The following is a 22,216-nucleotide window of genomic DNA, read 5'->3' on the forward strand; positions in this document are numbered from 1 at the left end:
CAGGGACGATGAGACCAGGGGGAACAAGGAGGAGTCCTCTGAGGACTCCATGCTGCACTGTCTCCTCCAGATTAATGCACAAACTCACTGTTTCTTTCAAAACAGTTCCATGGGGAAGCTGTGCTTTTTTACTCATTAACCCATGGGTCAGCACACCCATCTGGAAGTGCTTGAGGTGAGCTTGAAGACCCCTTCCCAGCTTTGAGGAGATGAGCCACCTGGCAAGTTATTCTGGAGTGGGGCTTGCTCAGCTTCTTTCTCTGTTTTGTATAAAATAATTAACTGGCGGGGAGAGAGAGACAGAGGGAGCGTGTGAGTTTGCAGCTCATTGCCTAGGCATTAATCTAGAAGGAGAAGACCCAGTCCCTGCTCTTAGAACTGCTTAAATTACCCAGAAAACTGCCACAGCTCCACAGACTCTGCCCAAGGACCTTCTTTGTACACGAAGGAAGCCAGAAGTTAAACCAAGACTAATGAGGAGAGGTGACTGTGGAATTTCTGGATCAGCAGCAGTCTCCTTCATGTCACTGCCCAGGGAGCAGTGAAGCCTGAAGAATACATACCTCAGTTGTGGACCTCAGGCCCTTGAATCTCTTCATGGATTGAATGTCATCAACATGGCCAAGCATTTTGAAAGTACTTGGTACCTCGACATCTAAGTGCAAGTGATAAAGCTAAAAGGAAAATACTCATTTCCCATAGTAAGTTCCGAGCAGATTTTCCCCACAAGGCAGAAAAGCGAGGAAGCAGGGAGTTTCCTGGGAGAACACCTCCACAACCACATGGGTTCAGGCAGAGAGTCCTCAACAGTGGTGGCTGCCTTCCCCTGTCACTCTGTGGCTGCACTGTCTCCAGCAGGGTTGGCTCCTCCTGAGCAGCAGTCTCACGTCCAGAGGTCCAGCTGGTGGTGATGAGGTGAAGTGTGGGTGCAGCTCTGTCCTGCAGGAGCTCAGGGATTCCTGCTGTTTCTGAATGGCAAAGCTGATGTCCAGGGAGTAGAGGGCATGTCACCAGCCCAGTTTGGCTGGAACACTAAATTAATTTTCTTCCTAGTTACCAACATCTGTTGATGGCAGATAGGAATGGAGAGGGGATACCCTCATTCCTGCCCAGTCCCTGTGTTTTTTAGGGTGAAAGGTCCTGGAGGAAAGGTTTGCCCTTACTGTAGACATGATTTAGCTCAAGCTGCCTCCTGCCTTCCATCAATGATATGTCACTGCAATGCAAGCCCTTAGATAGTGGTGTGTTTATAGAACCTTTGTTCTTGCGTTCAGTGAATTGATCTCCATCTGAGAAAGTATCACTCACTGTCAGAATTAAAAAACAGCCCATGAAAAAGGAAAGGAGCAGCCTGACTTCAAAGGGCCGTGGTTCTTTTCTTGTGGCCTCTCCTAACCTGCACGCAGCTGAAAAACTTGTTTGACCCAATTCATTTCAGGCCTCCTTCCTCCCCTCCAACAGACAAAGACACACAAACAATAAGCTCATTCAGGTGCAGAAGAGGGAGGGAAACCCGGAGACCCAGGCGAGGTCCCGGTGCACACACCCTGTTCCCACAGATAAGCACAAAGCCGGAGGAGTGACAGGTTATCTTGCGCAGATCCAGCTACATGAGAGGTCTCCTTGAAGTCAGTGGTGTGTGTCGAGAGATGATATCTTTTATTAGGCCAACTGGTAGAGTCAGAAAAACTAGACAAGCTTTCAGGGGCCCAAAACCTTATTCAGGCCAGGGAAATATCTGGGTCTCTTGAAGCCAGGAGGTGCATGAGATGTTGCAGAGTAGGAGGTGGGTACAGGTAAGTACCTTTAGTGTCTGGTGCATTGGCTTGGCATAAATGGAGACCTTATAATGACCTTCCAGTGCCTCACGGGACTCAGAGAGAGCTGCAGATGGACTTTGGACAAGGGCCTGGAGGGTCAGGACACAGGGAATGGCTTCCCAGTGCCAGAGGGCAGGGACAGATGGGATATTAGGAAGGAATTGCTGTCTGTGAGGGTGGGGAGGCCTTGGCACAGGGTGCCCAGAGCAGCTGTGGCTGCCCCTGGATCCATGGGAGTGTTCCAGGCCAGGTTGGACAGGGCTTGGAGCAACCTGGGATAGTGGAAGTTGTCCCTGCCCTTGGCAGGAGGTCAGAACTAGACAGATGATCTTTAAGGCCCTTCCAACCCAAACCATTCTGTGATTATGTGATGTTGAAGTGATTTTTTTTTTTTGTTGAGGGGAACCAATTTAGCTTCTGACTCACGACGTGACATCCCATCTCTGACTGGCATGTGGCCAAGGGTGGGACTGCAGCAGCAAACCCCCCCATCAGTTTAAAGTGCCATGAAAAGGTCCTTCAAGGTCAGTAGCAGGCATTAACAGGGTTCCTGGCCTGGCAGCTGTAACCTTGGAGTTTCCAACACCTGATAACATGCTTAGGAGAGTTATCTCTGCAGCAGAGGTACCAAACCACTCCCAAGCAGGGCTGACTGCAGCGGACAGCCCTTTCTTCCAGGAGGAGCACAACCTTGTACAGAGATCTCTGGATGTTTTTCCCCTCTTTCTATTTTTAAGTGTGCTCCAAGCTAAAATCTTCATTTTTCTCTTCAGTGATGCATGTGCCTGCATTTCCTCGAGCTGATATTCATTCCTTCCTCCCTTGTCTTTTCCAAGAGAAATGTCTTAACATTTGCAAAAAGCAACTATTGTTTTTGTACTTTAGAAATGTGAATGTGTCACTATAGCAATTATCTCTAAAACCTTGCTAAACAGGCCTAATGCTGCTTAATAGGAACTTTGTCGCCTCTGAGCACTTTTCGTTAATGAGTCACTGCAAAGCAAATTATCGCTGGTGTCACTGTCTCAGTCCTGCTTCACTGCGGCTGGAGGTAGCATTGCCTCAATGCAAGCAGACCTTAGCCACGGATCTGCCCTGTGTGGGGCAAAAGCTCTTCAAGTTCTTTGTTAGATGTCGATGGTAAGATGGAAGAAGACCGAATAAAACCAGCCACTTGTAGCAGCAACCAGGTGAGGATGAGTACCAATCTCTAGGTGCCTGAGAGGGCTTGGTGGCTGGTTCAAAGCAGCCAGGGACAGGCTAATAACATGTGAAGCAGTCCAAGTTTGGAGATTATACTGCTGGGAAGAGGGACAAGGGACAAAACCAGCATGGACACTGAACACCTTGAGCTTTAAGGTGGCTCCTCAAGGCTATAAAATCTGCCTTGCCCCTGAATTCCATCACCTGGTGACCAGCGCCAAGGAGATGCTCCATGCTGTTACACACAGCATGAGTGAACACAGCAGATACAACTCCAACCAGCCTGGTCCAGTAATGCCCAGTAAATAACCATGCACAAAAAGCTGTTTGTGAACCTACTTCCTATGGCCTAGAAATGAGTTTATCTCAGTCATGCCCAATCACCCAGCTAGACCTTATTCATGGAGGAGCCCCCCAAGCTTTTCCATAAGTAATCATGCCTTCGGGTAGAGCTCTTTGCAGACATCAGTGAAGCTCTGCAAGGAGGCAGCAGCCCGCGTGATTTTAAGCTTGCACATCGAGGCCAGGTTGGATAGGTCTTGGAGCAACCTGGTCTAGTGGAAGAGGTTACTCTCATTGCAGGAGGGTTGGACTGGTTGACCTTTAAGAGTCCCTTTCTGCCCAAACCATTTGATAATTCCATGAGCTCTGATAGACAAAAGGATTGACCACTGAGTTCACAATCCCCAGCAGACCTGTGGTTTCTGTGTCTATGCTCTACACTTATATACCTTTTGTTAGTGATCACTTGTTAATAGGTTGAAATACCTGGTGCTTCCTGTGGGCTTAGACCATGTATGAGGAGAGTTACTCAGCTGTGGTAGGATGTCATTAAGCTTCTCCAATTAGCTATGCTGGTGCTCTCAGCTTCCTTGTTTTCACAGAGTCATAGGATCCTGGAGTGGACCTTTAAAGGTCATCTAGTCCAGCCCACCTGCCATGAGCAGGGACATCTTCCACTAGACCAGGTTGCTCAGAGCATATCTTGTCTATCATTCCTGTGTGTTCCTGTTTACATGGGGATTGCACTAGAAAGGGCTGCAGAACTAGGTGAGAGGAGCTATTCTCTCTTCTGATGGCATTTCCTGCATTTCTGATGGACAAGGGTTAGGAAGGTGATGCAGATTTATCTGTCCTGCCTAGGAGGTGGTGACAGTCCTTGTGTCTGTCACCAGAAGGTTTCCCTCAAGCCCTGATAATCTGAAGTGTTATAACTCATAACTATTATCAGGCACTTCCAGAATAGCCAGGGTGGGAAGACCTCCCCCAGTAGTAGTACAAGACTTTGAGGCTTGCAGAGGAACAGCAGCCATCATCTTGCTTGTGTGTTCCTTCATTTTGCTGCTACTTGAGCTTATGTAAAGGCTGGCCTTGTAAGGGAGAAGAGTTAGTAGTTTCCCAGTAGTCTACTGTGTTCTGTATTGGTTGTTGGCAGTTGAAAAGTAAGCAAATTTCCTAAGATCTAACTGACAGTGTAGAGAAAAGTTTTACCCATTAACATTAGTTATATAAGTTTTTATTTTTTGTTTGATTAATCAAACATCATTCTCCTCATTGCAGGCTAGAGGATTAAGATAACTACAGTGCTACTTCTCACTGGCACAGGTTCAAAAATATGTTAATCTGAATAGGGTAGAGGGATTTAGGAGTACTGTAAATTTTTTCGCATTAGCTTATTTAGCACATCTTTCTGACTGGTCCTAAAAGCTTGGAAACCTTCAGCCCCTAAAACAAATAGTCACTGAAAAATGCAGTATCCCAGCTCTTGTGTGTAACAGGTAAGGTTTGCATGACAGTGACAATGTTAATTTTGTCAGTTCTGCTTTGGGAGTAACACCATTTCCTTCTTGTAAAAAGCTGTATCTGTCTAGACAATACTCTTCCCTGAAGGAAATCTTTTCCACTAGAACAAGTAGCAATCCTCTGAGCTCCTACTGGCAAAAGTTCTAGAGTAGGTACCAAGTTAGATGGGCAGTCAGTGTATTAATGTACAGGGCACGGTTACTGTGCTCTGTAAGAGTCGACTTTAAGTGTGATGTGCTCAGGCCTGAGCAGCAGGCCTCAGCCAGAGCTGACTTACAAGATGAATCCTGGGCATTATGTGACTAGCACCATCAGTATTTTTTAGCTAGAAATAGATGACCAAGATGCTTATGCTAGCTATTTATCACCAAACTGGCTGCTTTAGAAACTTTCACATAACCTTGTGCAATTATCTGCAAGAAATGTATCATTTTAAGAAACTTTCCCAAGGGGCATTAATAGAGGCCTGTTTGTAGGGTATTTTAGGGAAAACCCTCCCAGCCAAGGCTTGGGCTCTGGCCAAGCCCTGGCCCTAGATGGGAGGGAATTATGCCATCAGACCCAAGTGCTTCACTTTGACTTGCTGATTCGGGCCTATAAAAGCTGGAGCCCATTTCAGGGTGAATTTGGTGACCTCATCTATGAGTGGACACACCGTGTAGGATTTTCCCAATTGCCAGGAAGGGCTCTCCAGGTCCTCACTGTGAAATGGGGCTCCCCAGCAATTTTGGACTCTGGATGATGGTAAACTTTTTAGGCAAGGGGTGATATATCTTTCTAAATCACTATCCTTTCTCTTGTGTAGTAATGATTAGTTGCATTAGCTTGCTTACTTTTGCATGTTGCTAAAGCCGAGTGTGTAGTAAGCTAATTGTTTTATTGAATGTATCATTTTACTTCTGTGTTGCCTTAATATTCATAGTAAAATAAGTCGTTCTTTCCATTGGTGTCTGTGTCCTTTAAATTGCCCCTGTCAGCTGGCAAAACAAAGTGAGAGGATATTTTGTGACCAAGACCATTGTCTTGTTTGTGTGTATGCCACAGCAGAGGCTCAAAAAGTGCAATTTTTTATATAATACAAGTTCAGGAGTTGTTTCCTTCCAGCTCCCACACAGCAATTTGGCATACTGTGCTCTGTATATACAGTTGGGGCCTGTTCTATACCATGAGTGTGTGCAGTAAGTCTTGTTTTCACTTGAGTTCAGCTGAGTTGTTTCAATTGAGTGGAGCTGACTGAAGCTGCCTGTGTCAGGGACTAAAATTGCCTTGCTCTTAGTGATGGTGTACACAGATAAAATGTATGTGCAGCACAGAGTAAAATAAGATTAGAGAAAGGATCAGCACAATATTTTTCTTAATCTCAGCCTTTTGGATGGTTTGACTTGACTTTTGTGACTTAGGTTAGAACTCTGGAAGAAATATTTGAGACCTGGGGTGAATACAATATGCAGTCATGCAATTAGTCATCTAAATACTGTTTAATTTGTGCCTTGGTTCGTTTGTAAGCTCTAAATCATGTTAATCATGCTTCAGCATTGACAATCTGTTTCTACTCACATCAATTTACTGAATATACGTGATGGCTTTTACCATGAGACTTGATGGAGTTTGAGTGACTTCTATGCATTGTACTGGTATTGTTTATATAATTGAACTAGAACATTGTTTTCTTCTTCCACTTTGCTACCACAATAAATATAATAAAACTCATTGTGTGAGCATACCATACACAAAGGTACTCTCTGTTTTAAACAAAACTGATTTCCTTTTCTTGTAGATGCCATGATTACTTGTGGTAATCACATCCTCCTCTGTCTCCCTGGTTCTTGATTAATGCCAATGCTGTGTGATCCTAGCAGCCTTTTTGTTTTGACAAAGAGGGTTCAGAGCTGAGTTGTAACATAGAGTTGTTTTGCATTTTTGGTATTCTTCTATACATGGTGTGGCCTTGCCTTGATGCGCTGCAGGCAGTACTGCCAATTCTTTCTTTTTACCAGTCATCCTTGGCTTTTGTTACTGTTCTTTGTCTCTTGAATGCATGTGCACTGCTCACTTAGCCATTTCTTCTGGTGCACAAATGTTTATGCTCCATGTGCTCCAGTGTAATGATTCTTCTACAGAGCAGGTTTCACCTGCGACCTTTTAATACTCCAGGAGAAGGAAGGGGTCATTACAAAAGAGGCTGTTATTGGGTCTGTTTTTCTTTTAATCCCTCTCTTCCCCCTTGTATTTTATACTCAGATATGTCAGCTTTGTCTCTGAGTTAAGCTATTCTCTCCATTCTCTTTATTACAGGATAAACCAGGGATACGTCTGCATATGATTTATCAGGTTGAAATAGAAAAACTTCTCAGAAAGCTGAACAGAGTGTTTTGAACACTTTTGGCAGGGTGTATTTTGACATACACCTTACTGATACCCAGTAGTGCAATTGGCTGTGGAAAAGACCTGCACGGCTGCAGTCTCTTTTGGCTCCAAAACTCAGCACTGCCTAGGAAAACCACCTGTTGATCCTCGTCTTCTGGAAGACCTTCTGGAAATTAGACTGATTCCTCCTGTAGCCCACCACTACCAGGAAGATTCTTGAAGCAGCTCTGGTCTTGCTAGTGAGAGAACTCTATTTGGCCAAACTTTTGATCACATAATGCCAATTTCTCATTTTCAGGTTTTCCTAAGTAGAGCTGTGATGCTATTGAACTGGACTCCTGTCATCTCTGTGTTCCATTCTAGTGTTTCCAATCTTTTTTTCTTCTTTGTTGGCAACTTATTCAGAAAATTTCTGTTTACTTCTTTTTAGAAACTTCTTTCAAATAAAAGGACAGGGTGCTGGGGAGGGTTCTGTCTCTTTCTTCCAAAGAATCAAATCCATAGATTGGCAGGTCCTGCACAAGGATTTTTTGAGGGGCTTGCTTTGTGGACAGCACAGAGGCCATTAGTATTGTAACCATTTCTTGTGCTGCGAGCTCAAATTGTGCCCCGCAAGTTTCATAGTAACGGTATTCGTTACTGTGATATAAGCAGAATGATCTGCAGAGCTGGAAGAAGATGAGGCACTTTACTCTTAATTAGAATGTATGAGTGTTGTGTACTTTATTGCCTACCGCAGGAGATTTATTCCTTTGGCACTGACAGTTACACAACAAGTCTATATCAAAGCTGTGTGCTTTGATTTGGGGAAATCTCTACTTTGGGCCCAGCTGGTAGGCAGGTACCCTCAAAGAATACTTATGCTGTCCTGCATGGACCTGTCATCTGCAAATTAATTATTTTTTTAAAAGAAAAAGTTCACTGTCAAAAAAATTTAACAGATAATTAATTATTGCAATCTGACAGTCCTGAAGAAGTCTACTACTGAGCTGACAAATGTAGAACTGTCCTTTTCTTGTTACTCTAAATTTACCTGTAGGTTCAGGAGCTTCCTCTAGTGTTCCCACATCAGCATCCCAAGAAAGTCAGCACTGCAGAAAGACAGTGCCTTTTTATATAAAGATGGTTTTCATCTTTATATATGATGGTAGAAACTGATTTTAATCTATCAGACTTAATTGCAGGAGTTGAAATACTGATTTACAACTGGCTTAGTTTTTCCTGCTGCTAGAGGCTGTGTGCAATAGAAAAATAAGGCAGGTGGTCAGATATAGTAACAACTGACTGACCTTAACCTAGCGCTTGCTTTTCTCTCTGAGAGTGATCACTCTGCAAGCTTCAAGTCCCTTGTAAGGATGGAGAACCAGGTTGTCTATAAGCTTGAGTCTGTTTAACCTCATATTCTTGTAGAGCTGCTTTAGTAGACCCTCTATATTGACCTTTAGTAGACCCTCTATATTGACCTCTATATTGACCTCTATATTGACCTATATTGACCTCTATCTGGTAATTTGAGGATATGCAGGCTTCCCTTCTTCCATCTGTCACTCATTAACTCCATTAAGACTCAGTGCCTCCCAGCCAGCACCAGACTGCCTGCTGCTGGCTGGTTACCTGAGTGTCTGAAATGTGTAAATATTTGTGGGATACACTGCTGTCTTCTTTTTACCCAGCACACTGTTTCCTCAGCATCACCAAAGTTAAATGTCCACGTCACTTGTTTCTAAGGTAAAGGTATTAGCTGTGATTGAAAATCTGAGACATCATGCAATGAAATTCTGAGTAGGAAGGAAATGCTGTGCTGCATCCAGTGGCAGGGGGCTTAGAAAGAACAGCATTTCTTAAGTGGCCTTTCATGTCATTGTGCTAGAAAGGGGCAATGAAGAGCGTGCAAATGCAGCACTGAGGAGTTCAGTGCAAAGCTGTGTAATGTCACACTTCTGTGCTTCACTTCTAAAAATTAACCTGCTCAGAAATGTGTAATTGATGCATTTCCGTAACAGACAATGCAGATTGTAATCCACTCTAACATTGGATTGGAAAAACAATTAAGCAACCAGTTTATTAAACTATCATTCTCAAAAGAAAGGTTCTTTAAGCAAATTTGCCTGGGAATACCAGCCTTGTGGGTTTTTTATTACTAAACTCTTCAAATGCTTTGCAATGCTTTCTTTCAAGTCCAGCAAGTTTCATTTGACCAGAATCTAACCAAATTTAAATACTTAAATGCATGGATAATTTTTTAGAAATCAGTAACTGCTACCAGTCAGAAAATATTTGAGTGAATTACAAAACACTAGTAAAGATATAGAGGAGGATACCACAATTTTGTGTTATGACCAACCCATTGTTCTGGAAGGGGTAGTTACATGTGTGTGTCAGGCCCCACATCTGTTGCAGTGGGGATCCTGCAACACGCATATATCAACCAGGAGTCCCGTGGAAAGGAAATATATATGGACAAACAGATTCTTGATAGCTGTTTCAGAGAGATGTTTATTTCTCCAGCCGCATGGCCGGAGCTCTGCTCAGGAACTGTCCCAGTCACGGGACCAAGGGTCCTTCTGCCCGCGCAGGGAACACAAACCAACCAATGGGAACGAGGCTGAGCAGGGGCAGGGAAACCCCGTGTCTGTGCCCTCAGGGCCCCTCTCCCAGGGCTACAAGGCAGGGGAGGGACCCCAACACCTCACCCGTTTTATTTTAATAAAAGGAGAATGAAAACAACTGGATAAACATAACAAGAACAGTTTCAAAACAAAACAAGCCACCCTCCTGAGTCTTTAAATGTCCAAACAGATTCTGTGGAACATCTTAGGGCTGACAGAAGGGAGACAGGACTCTGAGCATGCTTTGTGGGGAAACTGAGGCAGGAGAGGGTTTAACTTCTTCCCTCCCCCTTTTCATCCCCCACTCGGCATTGGAAAGGGATTTTTGGGGAAACAATTGGCAAAAGCATGGTTTTGTGAGGGAAACCATGGGTGAAAAAACGGATTGGGAATACACTGGGGGTAATAGGACATAGGGTAAAAGGGAAAGGTGGGATTAGGAAAGGGAGACTGTAGGGGGGGTTTATAAGGGAGATATTGTCTAACATGACTACGATTTTTAGCATATATACTGCCTTTCACAGAAACACCATCAGGCCCAGTGACCTGCGATGCTTGTAACCCTTTTCTCCCTAGTACAATATTAAATTCCACCACCTCTCCATCTCCCAAGCTTGGGATCCATTTTTCAGGGTTATTCTTTTTAATAGCAGTTCTATGCACGAATATGTCTTGCTGGTTGTCACACCTTGTTATAAAACCATAATTTTGCTTAACATTATACCATTTTACTATCCCTAAGGTCTTAGTTACTATGATCTTTTCCTTTTTCCGAGTGGCTGCTGTTTTCTGTCTCACTGCGTCTTTGCTCTCTCCTTCGGTCGCTCCCGTGTTGGAATTGTCGGAGCTGCTCGTGCCTGCGCGCTCTTCCCGGGATCGCGTTCGGGGCTGCGTGGGCCGGGCCGGGCCGTGCCGCTCAGTTCTCCGTGCGTCGCCTCCTCTGGTCGCAGCTTCGCTGCCGCTGCCGGGCGCTGCACCCACGTCTCGGCCGGGCCCCCGAGCGACGACCCCCCCGCGCTCCGCTCCAGCGCGCATCTCGGCTGGGCACGGCTCCGTTCCACCGCCACCGCCGCCAGCCGCCGCCCGCGCGCCGCCCCTCTCGGTCGGGCGTTCCCGGGGCTCGCTCCACCACGCGCTGCACGGGGCCGGGCGGGCACCGCCGGGTCCTGCTGCTCCCACCGCGCCTCGCTCCGCCACCGACACTGCGGCTCGCGTGGCTCCGCCCGCGCGCGGGAACTGCCTCGCTGCTGCTCGCAGAGCGCTCGGTGCACGTGGCCTGGGCCGCACGGTCCCTGCGCCAGGCTTCCCTTCGCCAGGACACAGGTGACATTGCTCAACAGTCTCGGTAACTAAATAATATTCACGAAAATATTCTTCCATCGGCGTGTATTTTGACTCCAGTATTAACTGTGTCCAAACGGTTTTCCAAAAGCCCTTGGTAATAATTAAATCCTAAGAAACATAAAAAAAGTTCTTAAACAACCATGCCAGGAAGTGTTTCAGTTCTTTTTGAGCTTGAATCAAGCTAAAATTCACAAATCGTTGTTCAAGAATCATTTTAAGTTTAAGATAAATGTCCATATGCGGCTCTGAGAGCCAAGAGTCTTTCCACGGTTCCTCCATAGTTCAGATATGGAATAGCAAAGCAAAACCAAGAAGAGGAATCCAAAGTTTCCAGGGTTTACTCACACAAATCAGTCGCTTAGGGATCGGGGATCGTTCTGCTCACAATTCTCCACCATTATGTTGCAGTGGGGATCCTGCAACATGCATATATCAACCAAGAGTCCCGTGGAAAGGAAATATATATGGACAAACAGATTCTTGATAGCTGTTTCAGAGAGATGTTTATTTCTCCAGCCGCATGGCCGGAGCTCTGCCGAGGAACTGTTCCAGTCACGGGACCAAGGGTCCTTCTGCCCGCGCAGGGAACACAAACCAACCAATGGGAACGAGGCTGAGCAGGGACAGGGAAACCCCGTGCCTGTGCCCTCAGGGCCCCTCTCCCAGGGCTACACGGCAGGGGAGGGACCCCAACACACATCCACTAATAGTCTCTGTGATCACCCTACCTCAGGGATTTATAGTTGCAGGCTGCTCTTGCCTTGCCCTGGCAGATCCTTGGGTGCTCACATTGCTGTTGTGGTTGCTCGCGGTGCCTCCCCAACCTCCATGCACAGTCATAAGGGTGATCATCCAGTCACAGCAGTAAAAAGTACTGGGATATTCCAACTTTCTTTTTGTCAGGCCCACAGCTCGGACATACTGTGCTGTTCCAGCTGCTTCTGGCATGATTCTTAGGGTACGCTGGATTTTGGGAGATGTCCAAAGGCCAAGGCTTCTGGAAACCCTTGGCTACCTACAAGAATGTGGGGAGAAGTGGTCCATAATCCAGGTGCTGGTGCACATTTAGGAAAAAATGGAGAAAGTCATGCCTTTACTATGGTCTTTAGCCACCTAGACTGCATGACATAGATGGTCTTGCAGTGACCCACAAGTAAAACTGCAGGTGATGAGTAAGTTACTTCTGCTGCCTGCTCACACCTTTGCACAGTGCTTCCCTGTACTGGAATACCTTTTCCACGGGAAACAACAGTAGCAAACAGTAAGGTTGTTATTGGCTGTGTCAGAACTCCAATTGGGAATCTCAGTTGTGGTTTCCAGAGCATGTATGTGCACATGCGTAGACATTACTCCTCCTTCCCATAATCTTGTTTTTGCCTGTTGTCTTAACTACTAGGCTCAAGCAAAATACCCATTTTCTTAAAAAGCAATTTCAAGCCTTTTTTGTTTTAACAGGCATACAAATTCTAAATTTACAGAAGTGACCACCACAACATGTAATAATCTGGTTTGTTTTCTTTCTGCTTGCATTTACATTTGGAAAAAATCGCCATATTTCATTTCACCTGAAAAACAGTCAAGTGGCATATTTCTCCTCCTCACTGGATGCAGACTTTTTGTGCTCTTCATTTTGCCAATTGACACAAACCAAAAACGTTTAATTATGAAAAAACTTGAAATTACATAACATTGAAAGCATTGTTCTGAGTTGTAGCTTTATTTCAGAATATGTGAACAAAACAATGCAATTCCTAATATTCTTATCCTAAAATACACTGGGCTGCTTCATACTGAGGAAGCAGAGAGTCTTTGAGCATTCTTGGTAAGTTATGACTTCCCTGTGCTACCCCAAAAAGCTTTCTGCTTCACCACAAACATCTTTGGAGTTCTCTGTAGAGATAGTAATACTGCATTCTTCTCACAGTGAAGGAGGATGGTGAGAACCTCTACTTCTGTAAAAATAATCCGTGTAGGAATGAGTGGGTGAAGAGTAAAGTGGATATGTGCAAGGATGCAACAAATGCAAGTGAAACTGCGGTTGGCATCTGAGGGTAATAACGCCTGTCCTGGTGACCTGAGCAAAGCTGATGTGCCACAGGTCACTGGTATGTATAAAAATGGGTTGGCTATCCTGTAGGCTGCCTGAAGGTGCCTCAAAGTGACATTCTCCAGGGGCTTCAGGTTCTGCTACTCTGCCTGTGCACACACTGGTGAGGAAAAAGGTTTGCTCCCAGGGCACAACTGGCTTCTGAGCAGGGGTTTTCCTGACAACTGCCCCATGCTTACAACTTCTAACCCAGAGTTTTCTTTCCTTCTTTGTTCCCCGGCACCTGAATGGAGATCAGTGTTTTAAGTCCATTCTTGGGTACTCCTTGGCTGTCTTTTGTCCTATGGGGACACTCCATGCCCCCATTCTTCCTGACTTATTAGAACTCTGTAAGTCTGCGTGCATAAAATTCGTTATACAAAGCAAGACCAAAACATCTTGCCTTTCCCTACTGATGCTGTGAATTCCCTGTCACTTGAAAGCCCTAAATCAGAATAAGCATCTCTTCAAAGAGGCCCCCTGCCAAAAGGAAGATTTTGAGGCAGGAATTACTACTGGTTGAAGATTTCTGCCCAGTAAATCAGATCAGCCTTCTCTGATTTCAGAATGTATATTTGATGGATAAACCTTATTCTAAATGCACTGATAGTTTGAGTGACAACTCTTTCCATGTAGTAACATCTGTACATTGCTTTGCTGTTAGTCTGCGTAATGTGTGCCAGCAACACAGCAGGGAAGTTCAAGCCTTTCTGGTGATGAATTTTTACTGAAAAAGCCAAGGCACACATCCCAGAGCTCTAGGGTGCTCTAACTGATTGGAAAGTACATTACAGAGCTCTGCTGTTTTCTTCAGTGCAGAGGCTGGATTTATTCCTAACAGCACTGGCTGGCATAGCAGTGAATTAATGGTGCTCCCCACTCAGTGAATGCTGGTTGCTATCGCAGACATGCATGTGGTACAGCCCCTCATACTCTTCCACCCATGTGTCACCTTCACCAGTCTCTCCTTGTAAGACAGTTTCATTTTTGCATTAAACCTCAGATTCTCCTTCATGTTTTGAGTTGATTTTGCAGATGTGGAAATTAAGCAAAGCCTGACCAGACAGCTTCTTGCAATTGTATGAGAAGTCTGGAACAGAAATAGAAGATGATTGCAGTTTTGCTGAGTTCTCACTATGCTGTGATCCTTGTGTTCCCATGTCTTAACCACATTCTTTGGGAAGCTGACTGTGTTTCAGAGCTAAACACACCAGTGGTTTTCCACTGCCTGTTGGCTGGTCATGCTGCTTTCCTGTCTGTTGTTCAATTCTTGAGTCTGTCCCTACAGCTTCTGGGGAATGGAGCTATAAATCAGAGAAGGTGTGCTGAGCCTCCAGCCCCAGTCCTGACGAGGAGTCCTCACCTGAAGTTGGGACTTTTGCTGCTTCTACAAAGCAGGAGCATCAGCCACATCAGTGCCTGAACTGTGCTGAGGGCCTCCTGGATGCCCACAAACTGGTGTCCTTTGCAGTTTAATAACCATCTGGTTGACAGAATTAATTTTATAAGAGTGGTAAATACATTGTCTCTAGCTGAATATATGCAGCTTTTGGAGCACCATTAAAAACAAAGTACTTGTCTGTTTTTTATTAAATGTACTGCTATGATAACTGGTCTCTTCAGTCCCTAGCATAACCAAATTATGTAATACTGATTCATCACATGATCCACTTCCTAAAGCATCAACTCTGCTTGCATACACGAGGAAAGAGGAAGGGCTTTTACATCCTGCAATCCACCCCAGTTTCCTTGGTAGGTGTTGCTACATTATCTACACATATGTACCCATATTCAGGGTAATAGCTTTTAGTTGCTCTGAATTCCTAAAGTAAGGGCAGTTAAGACTAGAAATAGAGTTTAAAATAGTTATATTAAATATTTCAGCATGCACACACACACGCAGGGGACACAAAGCAGTCAAGGACAGGGAGTCTTTCCACAGAGTCCTTAATTTCTACTTTTCATAGCTTTGCAGTAGTAATTTCTATCTGTGTGGAAAATTCATGTCGCTAGATGTTAGTGTCCACAGAGGAGACAGAGGAGTCCTGTGAAAGTACAGACTTCCCCATCCACCTACTACGTGTCTCCATAATATGTAGCCGTTCATGATCATTAAATTAGCTTTAAGTCCACGCTGGGCAGAGAAGGTAATATTCATAACTCTATTAAGTCTTTGTTCTTCACAAAATTCAGGAGTCTAGCATGACCTTGGCGGAGCAGCAGTCCGTGTCAATTAGGAAATCTTTCTGAGATTAATGGGTTCTCTTGTTATTTCCTTATCGACAAGTCTCTGGCCTTATCTATAAGCAGATTCACGCAGTCTCTTTGTAAACACGCATTCATCTTACACTTGTCATATCTGAGTTTAGCTTTGCAAGTTCCTATCATCACATGGGAAGCTGAGAAATCCTTGGCTCCTGCCTAGTACTCTGCATGGTTCTTAGTGACTGAGGCTGCCGAATGTATTTCGGAAACACCGAGGAAAGGTCTCAGCTACTGTTAGGAAAGCACGGCCTTACAGCTGTCCTTGGAACAAACATGGCTTTTCCACGTGGAACGGGCTCGCGTGCCAGCCCTGCGATGTGGAAAAGCAGTTTGCACCGGGGCTGGTGCACTACAGCGTTAAAATTCAGTTTGACACCCGGCCTCGTAAGATCCGCATGTTTCAATGCCTTATTCAGTCAATTTATTAGATTCCAGCTACTCAAAACCAGGTGTTTTAGTGGGTATGTAATTAGGCAGGTGATCTCAGCAGTCTCCTCGCTAGCAGGACAGCCTGCCGAGGATGGCCCCGCTCGGATCCACCCTCCGTATGGCAGCTGCCGCCGCTCCTGCTGGCTCGGGGAGCGAGGTAGCGAAGCTCACACGCGGGCTGACGACAGCGGAAGCGGGGCGGCGGGGCCGGGCCGGGCCGTCAGCCGGGCAGAGGCGGTGCTGCTCCGCCCGCGGCGCCCCGCGCTGCCCTGCGCAGCCCAGGACATCCCAGCCCTGCGAGCTCCTGCATGCGGGAGCGGGGAGGGAGCCGCGCAGCCCCGCTCTGCCAGCATGTCCGCCCGCTGCTGCGCCGGCCAGGTAGGGTCGGGGGCGCGGGCAGCGCGGCAGGTGTGCGGCGCGGGGGGGCGGACATTGCCGGGCACGGCGCTGGGGGCCCGCCCGGGGGCTCCGCGGTCGCGGCGGGGAGCGAGATCCCGGGTGAGCGGCCGGCGGGGCCGGGGCGGTGGGCGCTCTACGCGGCAGCGGAGGCCGGGGTGGGCAAGGGCCGGTGCGCCGTCCCTGCTCTGCCCCGCGGCTCGGCGGGCTCCGGGCCGGGCTGCGCGCCGGGCTCCCCGGCCATCGGCGCGGTAGAGGAAAAGCAGCCCTCGCAGTGAGCGGCGTGCCTGTCCAGGCTCTCCGAGTGCGCTCAGTGGTGTTTCTGCCAGTTTCCTGGGTGGATTCCCCTCGTGTTTCGGGAGGGAGGCTGGACGCAGGCTGTCCCCCGAGGTGCGTGCGGGCAGGCGGGAGCCGCTCCGCTCACCGGCGCCCGCAGCAGGGCGGTGGCATGCGGGTGGAGACGCCGACAGGGAGAGAGGCCTTCCCAAATCCCTGCACAGCAAGGAGCAATTCCCAAAGGGGCAACAGATCCTTTAGAGCTGCGGGAGGCAGTTGGGTAATAGCCGCTGGCTCCAGGTGGTGGGGAGATGAGTCCACATGGTGTAAGAATTGGAATGATCTTTTCGTAACCACTGGCTGCCTATCAGTCCTCAGACCCTTTCACAAATCCTTTAAATTCGGCTTGTGGAGAGTTTTGGCATGTTCTCAGGTGCTGGCAGAGGAAGTGAGAGATGAGAGCAAGTGGTGATGGAGGGCGGTGCAGGACCTACACTGTTCAGTATCCGTGCAGTGAGGATTCGGTACTCCACATCTTACCATGGTGCACCTGTTTTCCTGTTTGAATCAATCCCATGGATGAAGGATCATGACTTGGAGGAGATAGGCAGTAGTGAGGCCCTTTCCAGATCTCCTTCTTGGCTGCACTCAAGGGAAGGACTCCTGTTCCTAGTAGTTGTGTCTCTGACGTGATGTTAGACACCTTCTCCAGGCACTTTATTTTGTGCTGTATTTTCACAAATTTCTGTTTCTGCCGTAGAAACCCATTACTACTGAGATAAATGAATTCGCGAGCCGAATTTTCAGTAGCATAATATTGAACATTTATTAGTAGAACAAAGGCATATGACAGCGCTGGGGTGCTTAGCAATATTGCCAGAGGCGCGGCTCCATTCATTTTATCGTGAACTTAAGTACTTCTTTAAACATAGTCATTAAGCCCAGAAAGTAATTTCCACTTCACTCAACTTTCCCCCCTCTCCGATCTCTGCCCCCTCCCGCCAGCACGACGCCGCCTCGCTCCTCTGGGTAGCTTCAGAATTGAAGGCAGGCACCCCACTCCGGTGCCTCCCCAGTCTCCAACCTAATTTGTAGCTGATAGTTTCCTTGGGAGGTGTGAGTCTTGATGAGATAACAAACTTCCTGGGATGCATGTGGTTTATCTTTGTTTCTTTAAGATGTCCTGGTTTCTGGCTCTGTAGTTTGTCAACTTAAAGGACATTTATTACCATGTATTTATTACTACGTTTCACAACATACTACAATTATTTCGAAGTTACAATTCACTCTTAATCTTGTTTCTACTTAACTATATTTTACCTTAACACTATTTCTACATAGTATATTATCACTTGTAAATGTTAAAATCATATATGTGAAAGACAACGTTTATCATTCACTCATTCATCACACTAATTCTGTCGGCAACAGACTAGCCAGTGAGCTTATTCCTGTTGTTTTACATATTTAAACACCTTATGTCCTAATTCTATTGATATTTCTATTGCCCACCCTGCCCACCCTCAGAATCTGATTGTTCTCTTGCTTTTGTGTGAACCACCTGGGGAAAACCTTACGTCTTTCCTATAGTTTGAAATCCTGGGCTAGATTTGGTCTTTTGTGTGTAGTTCTTTCAATCTTCAGTGGGACAGGAGGGATTACTGAGCATACATCCGCTTGCCTGCCCTCTGGGAGCTGCCCTCGGCCTCTCCAAACAGTCCTGTGGACCTGGGGGACAGCAGTAACTACATTTGCTAATATTCTTCTTAACGCAGAGGCCTCCCTGACTGCTGTTGCACAACCACTTTGGCAGCGTGTGAAACAAGTTGTGGAGCAGCTCAACAAAATACTGTTCCTAGGTGCTGTTACTGCAGTGGTTCACGGCGTTTTGCATTTTCGTTGTGCTTTTTTTTTGGTGTAGCTTCTGGAGAAGTAACTTAAATACCAAGAGTTTGAAACTGTTGTGATGCTCGGTGGTGAATGGCATGGCTTCAGCGTGACCGACCTTTGAGACATTCTTAAAGCCTCTGTCCCTACCCGGTGTTGTAATCTCTGATAGTAATGTGTTTCATTGACACTGATGTGCCACTCTGGAGTCTGTAAATAAACTGAACTCCTTAATGTTGTTGAAGATTAAGCAAAAGCCCTAAGATAGATGTAGTCATAGTCCGAGAAATCCCTGGGGAGATGTATTCTGCTGGCTCAAGCACTACTTTTGATGTAAGACTTATCTATGCTAAATATGACATATTGCTGGAGTTACACTAGCAAACGTAGTGTGGATAACCTTTCTTTAGGCTAAGATAATAAACAGCATAAACCATGTTCCAGTAGTATGCAGTGTCACATTTTTAAAATGAAAAATGGTCTTTGCCTTCATTACTTGATTTATTCCAACCTTGTTGAGGAGATGTTTGTATAACGTGATTAATACACAAGAAAAACAAAAGGCATAAAAGTTCTTCATTCTGTCTCAACCAAGCTTCCTCAGGCATTTTGTGGGTACTGTTAATCAAGCTGGAAAATCAAGAAGGAATTTGGCCTCTCCCTCAGTGTTCCCCTGAAGTTAGCCCTATGTCCAGAAACAGAGATTAAGTGCTTGAGGAAAGATGAAAATTTTATAAGAGTTATGCAAAACAACTCCCATGTTAGGTCCCTGATTTTTTCCTAAAATATAGTAGTTTAATGTGTTTGATATCCTGTAGTGAGAGGCTTTTTTGTGAGAAGTATTTTTGCCCTTTTTATACTTTATGCATGCCTCTCTGTGGATCTGCTTTCCTGGAACTGACTGAGAATTTTGCTGTTGTCTTTCTGAGCTGTTTAAGTGCAACTGTTGTTTGTGTGCAATTGTTGTTTGTCTATAACTGATATCAAAATTTTATTGTGAGTTAACATGACTATTAATTTTCGCTCCAAAAAAATTTCCTGGTATGAAGTAGATGATGAGTGATTGGTACTTTTTTTGGGTCAAACCATGCTAAATGTCTAGTTGATGGTGCCTGTCAGAATGAATGCATTCAGTTTTGCAGCCCAGATTCCTGTTGTTATAGGATGCAGCGGCAAGCTGCCAGATTTCCGTGTACTTTGGTTATGCTGATTTTGCATTTGCAAAATTATTTATAATTGTCTTAATGGACAGTACTGTGTGACTTGCATCCTTGCCAAGTAGACCCTGGGAACTTTCTTTGAAGGAACTTGGCCGTTTATTAACTTTAATTTCTGCAGTTGTTTTTTATTGAGCAATGTACAACCTTGCTTTGAAGACAATTGTGATATTTAGGTCTCTGAGCTGTAATAAACGTGCTAAATGTTTCTTCTTTTGCTCATGTCTCATTGACAGGCCTATTTTGAGAATGTAGTGAGAATACAGTTTGGCTTGGTCCTCCACAATGCTTTTGATTACATAAAAACTCTGCTTAAATTGACAGGAAACAGGATTTTATATTTGGCTTTTCTTCAGTAGTTATTCTCAAGAGAATAAATTTGAGATCATGGTTAAAGAAAGCAGCTGTTGCAGAAAATCTTTATTACAATGAATGTGTTTTTTCCAGAGTTAAATAAATGTAATTTAGATCGTTAACATTCATTTTGGGGGGACAGTATGTAGTAGCTGGGTTGTTCAAGAAGATGAATTTTTCAATTAGAATTGGTAGCTATTAAAGCTTATGAAGCTGTTTTTGTAGGTCTGTTGAATCTTGAGTGATGTCCTTAATAGTGTTCTGCACTTAGAAATCATACTGTGGAATAAATAAAAGATGTGCTGCAAGTTAGACTATCAGGTTTTCATTTTATATCCAGACCTCTAATTCTGATGGGGTTTTTTTAAAAGAAAAAAAAGGGGAAAAAGCAGTGAACCTTGGCCCATCTTATGGCTTCTGTGACTCATAGCTTTTGGGGAAAGGAGAGAGATCCCTGTGCACTCTGGGGCTGCTTTCCTCTCTGGCGCTGCCTGTTTGTACCTGCAGGTTGAGAAGAGGGCTTGCAGTCCTGTCCCCATGGTCTCCTCTTTCCATTACATGGTGAAAAGGGTGGTTCTGTCACCCTCATCCAGATTTGTGTCCTCTCAGGTTACAGGAGCATTGCAGGACATGTGTGTAGTGTGATGTACCACAGTGCAGTGGGATGAGGCCAGTGGTGTTCCTGGCTCCACTCCACATGGTGCTCCCCAAAATACATCTCTTGTTCTGCAAAAGGTTTTCCTGGGTGAGAGCAGTTTGTTTAGTGTGTTTGACCTGAACATTTAGCTTTGGGTGTTTCCACACCTCTGCCACTGCTATTATTAATTGTGATAGAATATGAAGCTATCTGTCTGAGGTCAGATGTAGCATATTGTAGTGTTTATATATAATTATATATATATATAAATATAATTATATATTTATATACTTGTATATTGTAGTGTTATGTATTTAAGACCTAACTTAAATGTGTTAGGAAAAACAGCTTGGTGAAGGACTGTTTTCCCTGTTTGCAGAAACATGGAGGTTTTGCTTTAAGTAAATGGTTTCCTGAATAATTGAATTAGCAAACCTGATTTCCTGCAGCTTTGTCCATTGAGGTTGGTATCTCGTGCTGATTCCCCTTCTAGAAAGTACTGAAGATGTGTTTTAGCCTTTTCCTTGCTTAGGGTTGAGAGATCATTTTTTCTCCACTAAATCTTTCACTTATTTTCAAGGAAACTTTAATAACTTATCTTTGAGGTCCCATCTGCCTGCTATAGCAGGATAAAATTTACTGCTGGATTCAAAAGTGGTCAGAAACGGAAGGAAAAGTGTCCAAAAGATGGGGAGATTCTCTAAGTGTTGTATCATTTGACATTGCATTTCTAGGTTGGAATCCTTTCCCTGTCTCTGTATAAAACAGAGAAGATAGTCTTTCTCATTCCTGCCTAATTTCCAGTTGCTTCCTGTTTTTTTAGACTTTTTCTCTTGCATCCCATGAGTTGGTTGTATTGTGGGTTCAAAGAAACACCTCAGATACCCATAGCTCCAGAGCTGTGGAGTGAAGGCAATATAAGAGCAGGGCCTTTGCTTTTGAGGGCAAGGGAGTACTTTTCTGCAGAAGGATCTAAATACTACTGCTGCTTTTAGTTTAATTTTTGCAAGTGTGGTTGTTCCAGGATATGTTTTTCCCATTACTGGAACTTTCATTTCAACAGATGCATTCACCGTTGTGGGTAAAAGACATACTTATTTCAGGGGAGCAATTGGATGAAAGCCTGAGCTATGACTATGGTAGAAGGTGAAGGTCTCTCTGGGGCTAGTGACTGCTCTCATCCCAAACACGTGCTGGGGCTGGATGGTGTTCGCAAGTTAGCCATGAGAAGATGCTTGGACATTAGGTTTCTTCTAGTGTCCTTCTCAAGGACCCCAGTCAACAGTGCTTCCATTCCTGTCTCAACTGTGCAGGCCCTAATATGTCTTGGCATATAAATGCCTGGCCTCCAAGTCATTCAGACTGCAGTTGCCCACTCTGTCAAACGGATTTGACCTGCTGCCTTGTTCAGGTTATCCAGGAGATAAGCTTCAGCATCAGCGTGTGCTACAGTGTGAGGCAGTGAGGGATTGAGCCAGCCAGAGTTGTGGGGGACTGTAGTGTGTGCCCATGATGGCATGTGG

At 45.2% G+C, this 22,216-nt stretch overlaps 1 protein-coding gene across 1 annotated transcript in view; it reads left to right on the top strand.

The window, feature by feature from the left end:
- The first annotated feature begins 5,466 nt into the window (after positions 1-5,466).
- Positions 5,467-22,216, top strand: part of SERINC5 (serine incorporator 5) — a 52,372-nt gene continuing 35,622 nt past the window's right edge. The window contains exon 1 of the mRNA XM_048290824.1: positions 5,467-5,570. Within this exon, the coding sequence (XP_048146781.1) occupies positions 5,535-5,570 (36 nt within the window). The 5' untranslated portion in view covers positions 5,467-5,534. The remainder of the gene's footprint in view (positions 5,571-22,216) is intronic.

Source organism: Corvus hawaiiensis, chromosome Z, assembly GCF_020740725.1.
Source record: "Corvus hawaiiensis isolate bCorHaw1 chromosome Z, bCorHaw1.pri.cur, whole genome shotgun sequence".
Taxonomy (NCBI): domain Eukaryota; kingdom Metazoa; phylum Chordata; class Aves; order Passeriformes; family Corvidae; genus Corvus; species Corvus hawaiiensis.